At 37.1% G+C, this 13,791-nt stretch overlaps 1 protein-coding gene across 4 annotated transcripts in view; it reads right to left on the bottom strand.

The window, feature by feature from the left end:
* CDC5L (cell division cycle 5 like) overlaps positions 1-13,791 on the bottom strand; it is a 45,047-nt gene that overhangs the window by 18,446 nt on the left and 12,810 nt on the right. For 3 of the 4 annotated variants that reach the window (XM_064286747.1, XM_010587380.3, XM_064286754.1), the window contains 7 exons: positions 13,456-13,674; positions 11,931-12,075; positions 10,899-11,087; positions 6,095-6,243; positions 4,302-4,470; positions 1,542-1,706; positions 225-305 (listed from right to left, as the gene is read on the bottom strand). In XM_064286747.1, the coding sequence (XP_064142817.1) occupies positions 225-305; positions 1,542-1,706; positions 4,302-4,470; positions 6,095-6,243; positions 10,899-11,087; positions 11,931-12,075; positions 13,456-13,674 (1,117 nt within the window). The remainder of the gene's footprint in view (positions 1-224; positions 306-1,541; positions 1,707-4,301; positions 4,471-6,094; positions 6,244-10,898; positions 11,088-11,930; positions 12,076-13,455; positions 13,675-13,791) is intronic. The other variant, XM_003403888.4, reaches the window with a different exon arrangement.

Below are 13,791 nucleotides of genomic sequence, written 5' to 3'. Positions count from 1 at the left end.
ATTAGGGGGAAAGTAATTGGGAGTGTGTAGCAAGGTGTATATGGGTTTTTGTGTGAGAGACTGACTTGATTTGTAAACTTTCACTTAAAGCACAATAAAAATTTAAAAAAAAAAAAAAACTTCATTATATTCCAAACTGTGGATGAAATTTTGTTTTATAATCTTTATGAATGATACACAAAGCACCAATCATAAAAAAAAACTTAAAACTTCCTAATACTTACTTCTGATGGTCTTGGCAGATCTTTCTGAACAGCTTTGTGCATTCGTTTCATTTCCTTTACACGTTCTGCATCTCGTATGGCCTAAAAAAATAATTTTATATCCATGATTGCAGCTATAGAGTGTTTGGCACATCTCAGTAAAGGTGAAAACACTTTGGTCTATAAAGTCATGTCCATTCAAGTGCTAAAGCTATAGAAATCTATGTAACTTTGTAAAAAGGTAATGTTACGGCAACAAAAATTAACCAGTTTATTCATTCTCGCATTACAATAGAAACTAAGAATTCCCTGTGTCTACTACAGCATTCTCCAGATTTACGTGGTAGGGGCTGCATCCATCAAATAATCATTCTTTTCTTGTCTAAATGAAAATCTCAAACTTAGAGGCAACTCTAACCCTTCAACACAACCCTTCCCTTTCACCCCCAAAGCTAGTGACTTTGAATTCAAAAAAGCCAGTGAATTACTTGTTTCCAGATTCTAAAATTATGAATAATGTGGGATGACACATTAAAATTTCATTCCATTTCTAAAAGGGTACATGTAACTCAAAGTAGCTGAGAAAACTAAACACAAAAAGTATTATCCTATGTTCCCCACCGAAAAGCACATTCACATGATTTCCCTCTAAGATATGATTTTCCACTGCTGCCACTCTCATTCCAATCCCTTGAGATGAAAGCTTCTTAAAATGATCCTGAAATGTACTGCGGCATGACTTACTGAAAGGGGTCAAATGACCTCAGTTCCAGTTCAGGATTCACTATTCACCAGTCATGAGGCCTGCGAAAATTAACTGAATTCATCTGAGCCCATTTCCTCATTTCTAAAATGAGCTAATACCTATTCTATTTGTATAACCACACAATGGTACCAATGGGAAAGTAATTAACTAAAAGAATATTAGTTCAAGGTGTTACTAATATTATTCTGACACACTCCATGTTTCCAAATCCACATTTCTGATTAGCTTATACTGACCTAAAACCATTTACTCAACCAACACAAGATGTTATTTATTTGTTTGGCTAAAGTGAAAAGCAGTGCCTAAAAGACCACTTATGTGTATTTTAGGGAAGCATAACGAATTTGACAGAGGGCATTTAAACAACCGTATACAGAAACATTTTAAGAATGCCCATCCAGGTATTTTAGGTATACTATTATTTATGTGAGACTATATTATTAATTACATAAATAATTTACTTTAACTTTTTTCTTAATATTAAAAAAACTCGTACATAGAGTTCGCGAGACATCTGGCTGTTCTCCATTCTTTGAGCCTACTTACACTGCCTTTCTGGCACAATTACCCACCTGCTTTCGGGCATCCACATCAGCAGCATCTTCAACGTATGTATCATCTATTTCACGGTCTTCCAGCTCCTTCTCGGCATTTTCTGGTAGAACAATTTCAAAGTCATTCTTGGGGGCAGGAAGGCCCAACAACCCTAAACGGAGATGTTCACGGGATTCTCTTTCCTGTAGAAAAGAATTGGTCCTTCTGAATTCATACGCATTAAGTATTCAACCAATATTCTATAAGAATTTCTAAAAAGTTATTACCCTAATATTAATTACAGGAAAATGACTCCTAACTTCAGCACTGAGACCAGTTTTTTGCTTAATTTCAATCTCCCTTTCTTCCCTACATTAAGATCAATAAAAACTTTGACTTATAATCACTGAAGATATCCTAAGATGTTCTAATAGAAGGTTTGGGAATTGCCACTGTAGGGGCAGAAAAAAGTCCTTTACAATCTGTATTTTCATTTGAAGGAATACATTTCAGACAGTGAAATTTGACAGCAAATGAAAAGAACAAGTTCACAAGTCAACCTGTCCTTGGACTAATAAAACCCAATCTGAAAGATGCCTAAATTTGCGTGTGTGAGTGTGTTAATGGAAATACGAAAATATACGTAGGCCAAAGAAAACAGAGTCTATAGTTCCCAAAGGAAACTGTCTGGTACCCAAAGGTTTCCCCAGTACATCCTCGGCTCAGCTTTCCAGCTCATGACTTCCCACTGCTCCATTACATGCATGCTGCCATGAGCTCCAGATGATTTGTTACACGCAAAACATGCTTCACGCTTACTCATGTTGTGGCCTCTGTCTGAAACTGCCCCCACCTTCCTTCTGGGCGTACCTCCTCAGTGAAAGCGTTCCTGACATCCACCCAACAAATCTGACTGTTCCTTTCTTTGACCACCTTAAGTGTGCTGGTTTTACTCAAAAGGCTTATTTTGTACTACAATTATATCTGGACTTGGTTTAATACTGCCATCTCCCCAGAGTATAAACTTCTTTAAGAGAAAGCACATCTTTTACTCAACTTTGTATCCCCTCAAGTGTCCAGACCCATGCTGTGCATTAAAGTTTTAACTTGTTTAATTCTTAAGTAGCCATTCAGAGTTGGCATTAGTTAATATTAATGTGGGCATTTAAAAAAAATTTTTTTAACTAACCAAACCTATACATGAAGTTAGAAGAATTAAACCTATAAACGGGAGATTGCCCAGCATCACTGGAACTCATTACCAAAAAAACTCACAATGATTTTCTGTGGCATCAGATAACCAGGCCCAATAATGAAGTAATAAAAGCAGTAACTCAGGCGAAAGCAAGAATTGTAACTTTTATACCTGGCTTTCTAAATCACCTTGCAAAATATACAAAAGAAGAATTCACTGGCATCAGCAATAAACATAAAATTAACTTGGCTTTGAGATCTAGACTGCCCTTCTCAAATACAGAGCAAAGAGGATTTCAAGATTCAAAATCTAACTTATAAGGCATTCAAAGCTTAATAATTTACAGAAACAGAAAAAAAATGAAAATAAATGTATTGTTTAAGAAAATATTAGTAACTTGATAAAAATTAAAATCTTACAAGAGATATAAGACGCATTATTATGAGCACCATGAATATTGGCAAACATATTAACAATAAGAAAAAGTAGGTTTATGAGCTCAAAAGATTACCCCTTTTGTTAAGTCTTGCAAATCATTTCCCTTTTCTGGCATCCACAGGTGTAGAGATTCTTAAGGTACATGTGATATGCACTGACAAGAGGAAATTTTTAAATTTGGAACCCAGGAGATATTTTAAAAAAAAAAAAAATTTTTTTTTTTTTTTTTTATTAGAAAGTATTAAAACGTAACTGGGACATCCAGAAAGATGGCAGATTAAGAAGCTCTAGGAATCAGTACTTCCACCACAACTGCTGAGCTGGCAAGAACCATCAGCATCAACTATTTCAGAGCTTTGTAGTCTAGCTGAACACTCACAAGGGAGTGCCTGATGAAGCATTTTGGAATAGCTACCACCGCTCCTCTCCCCCATCCTCATGGTACGCAGCCATGGGGATGACAGCCGGCATTCCTGGTGCAACTTGCTGGTGCCAGGGTGGGTAATAAGAACCATGTCCTCTGAAAATAAGGGTTGTGTGTTTTGATCTGCCTGGTAGTTCAGCAAGGGATCAGTACATAGGCTGGCCATTGTTCCATAAGGAAACCTGTTAGGTCACTAGCTGACCATGGAGATAATGGAACAGAGACTTCAGCAACCACATACTATAAGGAATACAGTCTTCACAAAAAATAGGTTGAAAAAGTAACTAAACAAACAAACAAAGGCAGCCCTAAAAAAACAACTGCAATCCCTGGGGAAGGAGGAGAATCTGATTTTCAGAGTTACCACATTCCAACATTCAAAATGACCAGGTCTCAACAAAAAATTTCAAAGCATACAAAGAAACTAAAAGGTATGGCCCTTCATAGGAAAAAAGAAATTGACAGAAACTATCCCTGAGGAAGTCCAGACATTGAACTTACTAGAAAATGACTTTCAGTTAACTGTCTCAAATATGCTCAAAGAGCCAAAAGAAATCATGGAAAAAAAATTATAGGAAATCAGGAAAAAGATTATGCAATAAAGAAAAATTATAAAAATAAATCAAATGTATGCTGGCAACTGTTTTGGTGTATATGTTTTCACCACAATAAAAAAGAGAAAAATCAAATAGAAATTCTGTAGCTGAAAAGTACAACAGCTGAAATGAAAAGAGAACTGACATTTACCATCTGCTTCACGTAAGAGGGATCACTGTAGTCTGCCATTCCATCCTCAGGATTAATGTTTAACTTGTCTCGGAGAGGAGTTCTACCCGGGGTGGAGTTAACAACTGGCTTGGGAGTTGTCCCACTCCTGGGAGTCAGGCCTTCAGGTCCATGAGAAGGAGTCCTAGACAGACAGATATATTTAGATTACGCTTTCAAATGCTTTTCATATAAATTATTTCACAGGAAAAACAAAGACTTCAGAAATTCTGTTTCTCTAACTAGTTTTAAATTAGAGTTCTAGGTTAAAATAAAGATGTAGTCTAGCTAACTCAGCATTTACCTTTAAACATAATATTTTTATCTTAATGACTTCAAATAAAGTTATCACATTTTACATTTTCTTACCTTCCTAAACTAGGCCCACTAAACATCATTTCAACCATTTCTTGAAGTGTTAGGGTAGCTAAGAACATATACTATCAGTGTGTAAGGAGGTCCGACATCACACTCAGTGAACCCAGACTTCTTTTTTTGAGTTCACTGTCTTCATCTTGTTTGCCTCCTTCCTGGCTGTCAAGCTGCTGGCCATCATTTCATTATCATAGGTGTACACACTTTAAGTAGCTGGTCCCTTTATATTTTGTTTGGAAATCAAAGAATCCGGTCTAAATGTGAATAAGTTCTGAGTGAAAGCCAAAAGATTCTCCTGGGAATAGTTATAGACTTTGTAACTTGTATTTTAATTGTTCAACGCCTTTTTGTTCTGTTTTGGGTTGCTGCTTACTTCCTGTTTCTTGGCTGTGCTCCAGACAGGTGGCGCTGCCAGACAGCCGTTCCCTGTAGATGAGGTGTTATCGTACAAGACATGGTCCCTGCCCTCAAGGAGCTTACAATCTAGTTGAGAAACAAGACATACACAGGGAAAGAGGGATTAGGCTCTTTTACAAGCCTTGCAAGAAATGCTCAATGTTAGATAAGGATTTGGTTGCCAAAGCTTCCTGATCCTGCTGCCATGCTGAGTTGCAATGGTCTGAAATGCTTCCTATACTGAACAACCAGGTTTTCTAAGATACAAAATCCTCCACTAAACAATCGATAGAGGACATATCCTAACACTTAAAACTAAAAACAAACTCCAAATAGTATTAACTCTTAAAAGTTTTAACACAACCTATTATAAAACATTTATGTATCAGAAAGATTCTTCTTAAAAGCAGTAGCTTAAAACAAAAAAAACTATAAAAAGTAAACTCTAGTTAATACTATGCATGTTGAAGTGTTTAGGGGTGAAATAAACTAATATCTGTACTTGTTTTAAAATGCATTAAAAAATAAGATGGACTTGATCTGTGATAACGCAAATAAAGCAAAATTTAACAATCGTTGAATCTAGGTGGTGAGTACATGGATGTTCACTTTACCATGCTTTCAACCTTACTGAACATTTGAAACCTTTCATAAAATGTTGATGAAAATAGGAATACATGCACTAAAAGGCTTACAATTTTTATAAACTTCACAAAATGATCATTAACAATGGGTTGATCTGATCTTTTAAATCAGAAAGTATTCAGAAACAAGGTAACATCAGAAGCTTTGAATAAAAAAGCTCCATTACCGGCAGCATGCAGTATTTAACCACTGCCTAGATGCTATGGTATTTATTACCATGAGTGAGAAGAAATCAGAGGCAAGCAGAAGATATATTTCCATTCTCTATCAACATTACTAAAGCAAACATGGATGTTCCTATCTTTGGATTCAAGTTTTTCTAAGATACAAATCTTTTGATTTATTTACAATACCTGAATGGGGTAGAAAGAACTGTGTTTGGTGTCTGTACAACCTGTCGCTGTGGAGTCACACCTGAGAAGTCACTCTCGTGCAAAGGGGTATTAAGTCCACCTTTTAATGGGGTGTCCACGTTGGTGAGGGCCATAAGGTTCTGGGCTTCCTGATGAACAGAAGGTAATGAAGTGTGTTTAACAGTTTAGAAATGACACCAGACTCCTCTCTTCTCATCCTACTATACAAATCTTCAAACAGGCAGAATTCTTACACATTTTCTCAATGAAAACCAAGAAAGAAAATGACTATTGGGCCACGGAAGAATTCAATACTTCCGCTCTTTCTCTCAACCTAATGTACCAATCACATCAGAAGTTTTCGAACAAAGTGTTACAGGTTAAGGCATGCTTTTGTGGCTGTACATAAGAAATTACCATTACCCCGAAGTTTCTTCTATTACCTGTACCAAATCTCTCTATAATCATAAAGATCTAAGAATTCAAATTTCCCAATGTGAGCTTGGACTGAATGTCAGAACACCTGGGTTTTGGCCTGGCTTCATCACTAATTAATTCTTTATCCAATCTTCATTAACCTCTCTGAGCCTCAGTTTCTTCTACTGGGATATTAGGATACTCCCAGCTGGCCCATTGACTTCACAAGAAAACAACTCAAGAGGGCAGTCCCTTTTCTAAAGTCTTGCCTGACTCTTCGTGCAGGACTAACGACGCTCTCCATAGTCCCTCCACTATAACCCTGGACTCATTACTATCACTGCACCTTTAAGTCTCACAATCCTCAACTCAAGACTGCGGCAGACTGTATTTTCCAGTGATGGTCACAATAGTACCTCTCATTCCACAAGCTCTTCTTACAATCTAACCTTGACAGCCCTTCCATCAAGAGGTTGGGTCTGTGTCCCCTCCCTTGAATCTGGGTGGGCTTGTGACTTGTTTGTAACCAACAGAACGCAGAAGTGATGCAGCCTGACTTTCAAGGTTATGAGAAAAGTTCTCCTAGCTGAGGGCCCAGACACCATGGAGCAGAGACAATCATTCTTTCTGTGCCCTGGCCAAATTCTCGATCCAAAGAAACCGTGACTATAATAAAACAGATTATCTTAAGCCACTAAGTTTTGGGGCAGAATGACAAAAAAACAGAGAAAGGCTCGTTTTATTACTCTGTAGTCTTTATTCATAAGAAAGAATCTTGAATTTCACATTGTCAAAGGTTTGTGTGTGTTCTTTTTGCCATACTAAATACATAGCATTTCCTAGGAAGAAATACATGGGTTTAGAACTTCTACATAAGAAGAGAAAAATGGATCAAATAGTAAAGCATATACTCCCAGAAGAGTGGATGTGATATGCCAGAGCATATATGCCAATACTACAAACAGTGAAAGCTATAGAATACACTACACTAAAAGACCCCCAAAAGTGGTCTGACCAAGGAGTTTGGGAGTTTGGCTGACTACGTGATGGCTCAGGAGAACGCTTGGGCATCTGAGAGCCATCTTTTAGGTGGTGGATTGTTTTATTGTCAACTTGGTTACACTGGGATAATTCCCAGAATTCCCTTTCCTATATGGTTCTCAGAAACCCTGGTGGCGTAGTGGTTAAGTTCTACGGCTGCTAACCAAAAGGTCAGCAGTTCGAATCCGCCAGGCGCTCCTTGGAAGCTCTATGGGGTAGTTCTACTCTGCCCTATAGGGTTGCTATGAGTCAGAATCGACTCAATGGCAGCCGGTTTTTATATGGGTCTGGTCTGGGTTAAGAGTTCATCAAAAACGGAACTGCACAAGATTTGAGAGCCAGAGGTAAAGCAGTCACCATTATGCTCTGAAGGTTGTCACTTGTTAGAGACGGTGAGAAATACACAGAGATGCTGGCAGGTTTTCGTGTGTCCTCACACCACTTACCTGTGCCACGCCTGAGCCCCTCACCAGATTTTAGCTGTGAACTCACAAAATACAGTAGCCACGAAGGGCCAATGACATTAGAGACTTCTTTCTATACTAGCCTCCTTGGTCCCTAGCTTCCAGATTCCCCTGCAAGCTCTGGCCCATTCATTCACACTAGAGCTGGTTAACGGCATTTCACTGAGCCTTCAATTGCCCCTTTTAGGCCTTTACTTCCTTATGTCTTGCCATAATTGTGTACAGTAATTCCTATAATAAATTCCTTACTCTATAATACTCATAGTGCTTCTGCTCCCCTAACTGAAACTTGACTAACACACACTAGGACTATTCCACCCAGATCAGAGGAGGCCAAGAGACAACAGCAAAATATTCTTGTGCTACAATAAACAGCAGCCAGAGGTATCGCCTGTGTCACACACAGAACAGAGACATCCGACTAGTAAAAGCTCCTAAGACTAAGTTCTCAAATGTTTACATAAAAATGACTTAAAAGATATCACGGTTAACTAAACCATCAACTTCTGCCAGTTCACCTTAGAGTTATCAAAGGGCTTCACCAGCTGTGGTCATTTTCTAGTATCTTACTATGACAGAGACAGCTGTCACCTAAAAATCGATTTCTTCTTCCACAGCAATGGAAGCCTCAATTTTTAGTTGGACATGTGGCTGCTGAGAACAGAAGCTACATGTCCCAGTAACAAGGTATAATAACTATTTGTCTAAGTTCTGACCAGTAAGAAGCAAAAATGGTATGTGCGAGAGATATGTTCTTTAGAAGAGAGGATGTGCCCTTCTTCCCCTTTTCTGCTGGCTAGAAGGCAGACATGAGGACTGACACTGTAGCCACTGTACCACAACACAACACCGAGAACAGAAGCCATGCTTCGGAGAGTACCAAACAAAGGCTCCTAGGTCCTCGCCACCAGGGAGCGCCATTATCAGCTCTGGCTTGACGTAGCTCTCAACATTTTGAACATGAAACAAATAAACCTCTATCCTACTTATCACTGTTAGGAATTTTCTGTTAGTTAACTTCATTCTGATACATACATTTCCTTAACAAATAACCTCCCCACATCTTTTAAGGAAGAATCCAATGTTATAAGCCCCAACTTCCTGAAAGCAGCCCAACCTCTAAACCTGTTTCTATTTTTCTCAAAATAACTACCATTCTCTCAATCAACATTTTTTCATTACCTAAATACTCCTTAACAATCAGGTTTCGAAGATCATATTAAAACCACAAAGGATACTACAAAGCTACAGTAATCAAGACAGTGTGGTGTTGGCATAAAGACGGACATACACACAGATCAATGAAATAGAAACGAGTCCAGAAATAAGCCCTTACATTTACGTTCAATTGATTTTCAAAAATAAACTCAAAATAGATCACAAGCTTAGATGTAATCACAGCGACCCTAAATATGTGATAGCTAAAATGATAAAACTCCTAGAAGAAAACACAGGAGTAAATTTTCAGGACCTTGAGCTAAGAAAACTTTCCTAGATATGACACCAAATGCACAAGCAACAAAAGAAAAAAACAGACAAATTGGACTTCATCAAAATTACAAACTTTTATGTGGCAAATGATACCATCAAGAAAATGAAAAGACAACCCACAGGATGGGAGAAAATACTTGAAATGATATAATAAGGTACTTGCATTCACATACTTACAACTCAATAATAAAAAAGATAATCTAAAAACTGGGCAAAGAATCTCAATAGCCATTTCTCTAAAGAAGACACACAAATGGCCAATAAACACATGAAAACACGCTCAACACATGAGTCATTAAATGCGAATCAAAACCATAATGCAATACCATTTCACACCCACTAGGATGGCCATCATTTAAAAAATGGAAAGGCATTGGTGAGGATGTGCAGAAACTAGAAGCTTCGAACGTTGCTGCCGGGAATGTAAAAGGGTGCAGAGGCTACAGGAAACAGTTTGGTGGTTCCTCAAAAAGTTAAACATATAATTTGACCCAGTGATTCCACTTCTAGAATTGAAAGCAGAGACTCAAAAAGATACTTGTATATCAATGTTCACTGCAGCATTATTCACAACAGCCAAAAGCTGGAAACAACCAAATGTCTAACAACTGATGAACGGGGAAAGAAATTGTGGTATGTACACACAATGGAATATTGCCCAACTATAAACAGAAATGAAGTACTGATACATGCCACAACGTGATGAACCTTCATTATGCTAAACCAAAGAAGCCAGTCACAGAAGACCACAAAATGTATGATTTTATTTATATGAAATGACCAGAACAGACAAATCAGAAAGATTAGTGAGTGTCCAGGGCTGGGCATGCTGTACAGATATGAGAAGTGACTACTAATGGGTATGGGCTTCCCTTCTGGGTGACGAAAATACCTTAAAATTGATTGTGGTAATGACTGCACAACCCTATGAATATACTGAAAAACATTGAACTGCACGATTTTAATGACTGACTTGTATGTTATATGAATTAGATCTTAATAAAGTGATTTTAAAAAACACAAAAGATTTCCATTAAACACTTATTTATAGTGCCATGTAAATTTTTTCAAAAAAAACAGCGTTTAGTTTCACTTAAAATTTTCAAGTGCTAACGGTTTATATTTGCAAAATAGCACTACTGAGAAAAGAAAGGTGTATTCTCATCTGTCAGAGAAAAGAGAATGGAGAAGCTAAGTCACAGATAAAGGGAAAGAACCAAGAACACACATCCTGTTAGATTCTTCATTTTAAAGAAAAATGCTTTATGATTTAATGTTCAGGACTCAATTCCAAAACGTTTACCTTAAAAGAAACACAACCAAATCACTTAAGTGTTCTCCTAAGGGCAATAAAACAAAGTAAAAGGGTCACTCTACCTCTGACAGCTTACCTGCAGGATTCTGTCCTGAGAGGCTGGCGTGCGTGGTGTTCTAAGGGCCACGCTGCTGTTGGTAACATTGTACTCGGACAGAAGAGTACTAGAAGCAGAGTTGGTTATGCCAGATTCCTCAGCAGTCTGACGAGCAATTTCACTCGCTTGGCCTACTTTTACAACTTCCTGGAGTTCTGCGTCTGAAATCTAAAAGGACACAATTATCACAGTAAATAACATTTTAATCAGAGAACCAATACAGCTTTTAAAACTTCCATATTCCAGATGCTGAATTGTTGAAGCTGGGTGATGTACGCACAAGCGTTTTTACTACTCTCCTCAGTTTTTTGTAGGTTTTAAAATTTCCATAATAAAGTTTTAAAATGCCTTTCTTATATAATGGGTGGGGGTGGGGGGGAATCATATATGATTCTAATCAAGCCACAGAGGTTTGTATTTCTGTACAGAAATTCTTTTAAATCTATCAACATATTAATCTAATAAGAACATATAAAAGTGCTCACACAAAACAATCGATATGAGGGAAAAAAAAGACTGACAACCAATTAAAATATCACAGACGGTCCACTGAGCCAAAAGACCCCTAAGAAAATGACAGGCGTTTTCTTAATAATTTTAACAAAGTAAATATCCTAAGTACTAAGAAGGAAAAAAAACTCAACATAAGAAATATTACTACTAGGTATGGCAGCATAAGACAAAGTTACTTTATGTTTACGCCCAAGACTCTTGTGTTGATGTAGTCAGTGCACTCATTTGGGGAACTCTCCTAGTCTCCTAAATCCATCTGTCTGATCCATTTAACTTGTTCACTTCTACAACGCTGAACTACTCAGAACAAAACAAGAGGTTACTACGTTTCTGTGTTTCTGACCGATGACTTACTTTTATGTGTAACGCACTCATTAGGCACTCTTAAGGGCACTAAACGCCAGCATAAGCCTGGTACGCATGTTTTCAAACATATGCTGAATAAATGATAAAAGCATGTAAGTTCACACAATGAAAAACTTGCTTTTATCAGATTACCTGAGGGGCAGGAAGTACTAGTTTGCTTCTCTTTTTAGTAAATTCAGAAACGCCACTAGTTTGAAGAATAGCTGACGGTAAATCAGATTCTTTCTTCCTTTTTAAGTGCTGCTTGTCTTTTTTTCTATCTCTTCCTTCCTTTTCACTGCATGAATCAAGGTACAGAAGAAATTTTTAAAAGTTACATATAGGCAATAATATTAAAGGCCATACAAATACTCATACTCTTTGACCAAATAATCTCATCTGTAATTAAGTAAAAAGACAAAAGCTATATATGTCAAGTTGTTCACTACACCATTACCCACTATATTCAAAAAGAATGCAACTTAGAATAGCAATTACTAATGGTATCCTAAGTAATATAAGTACTAAATATTGTGACTAACCATAAACATTGTGATTAGCAAAGTATTACATATATGGTCAAATAAATAGAAAGCAAAACTACTCTTACACAATGATTATATTCCACAAAAATACGTATGCGCATACAGGAAAGGACTGAAGAAGACTGATACCACTGTCCATTTAATCTACCGTATTTTTACACAAATAATGCACACATAGTATGGTTTTTGCTAACCTCTATGCCACTGCTGTTCTACCATGTTTTTAGCAAACAGCATACCCATGTAAATAACACGCCCATGCATATAATGCACAGATATGACAAAATTAAGTAAAACAATTCTGGCATTTTGGCTGGCAAAAAAAACGTTTAACGCATGCATTATTTGCACAAAACTACAGTACTCTTCTCAAATGATTAGTTTTTCTCTTTAATCTCTTTATTTGTAGAGCCTACCTAAAGCAAGGTCCTAATCTGAGAAATAAATACGGTGGAGTAAACCGAAGAAAATTCTGTTTTACAGTGGCTGGAAGGTGTTGTTTAAAAACAGAACACATGTTAACGGGAATGGAAGGTAATGCAGGAGGAAAAAACTAAAATATCCTTGACTACCATTATAAAATGTTCTCCTCACAACATTCAGATATAATACTTGAAGGAACTTTAAAAATCTCTAGAAATAGACAAAATCCCCTGTACTCTACGACATAAACATTTTATAGATATACCTGCTTATCTCCATCAAGTGAAAAGATTTACAAATGCATAGCCAAGTTTTTGTCTTTTAATATCATTTCATTAAAACAAGGTAATATTTGTCACTAGAAAAGAAGAAAAGAACCAGACTACATTTTGACAGATCCCTTCAGTCCATTAGTAAAACAACTAACCTACTCACAAATGCACATAAATATTAACATTGTGATTTGGTAAGTAGACAGTCCATTAAGAGCCAAAAACTGACAATTCAAGAAACCAAACAGCAATCTGCGCTAATAACACAACAGCCAGGGTCACTGATTTTCTCAGAAAGGTAAAGCCATTTAATAAATAAAAGTATATTAAGCCACATTTTGCTAAATAATAAAAATCTTGCTCCAACAAGGACAACACCAGTCCCTCCATGTAATTCCCGCTACATTTTGTCATTTTCAAAATCAAAAGGCAACTTACGATCGTAATTCCCCATCAAGATCCTGTTGTCTTAATTTCCTGAAATCTGCGTCAAGAGCCTGGTAGTTTTCCTCCGAAGTGTCATAGAAACCAAGAGCAGGCTTTTTTTCAAATGGGATTTCTGCATTATAATCAACTCCTCTCTTCTTCTTTCTTTTCTTCTGAATTTCTATGCCAGCTGCTCGAAGCTCTCTTCTTTTTTGGAGAGCAGCAAGACGCCTGAAGGAGAAAGCAAGATCGCCTTGAAAAGCATATACTGTGGGGAAGGGACAGATTATACAATCAAGTTAAATTATCTGGTTATTTGGGGAAGAAACATTTATCTAAATCCTCAAC

The sequence above is a fragment of the Loxodonta africana genome, chromosome 1, assembly GCF_030014295.1.
Source record: "Loxodonta africana isolate mLoxAfr1 chromosome 1, mLoxAfr1.hap2, whole genome shotgun sequence".
Lineage (NCBI taxonomy): Eukaryota > Metazoa > Chordata > Mammalia > Proboscidea > Elephantidae > Loxodonta > Loxodonta africana.
The sequence above is the reverse complement of the archived record's forward strand: the minus strand, read 5'-3'. Positions and strand labels throughout refer to the sequence as shown.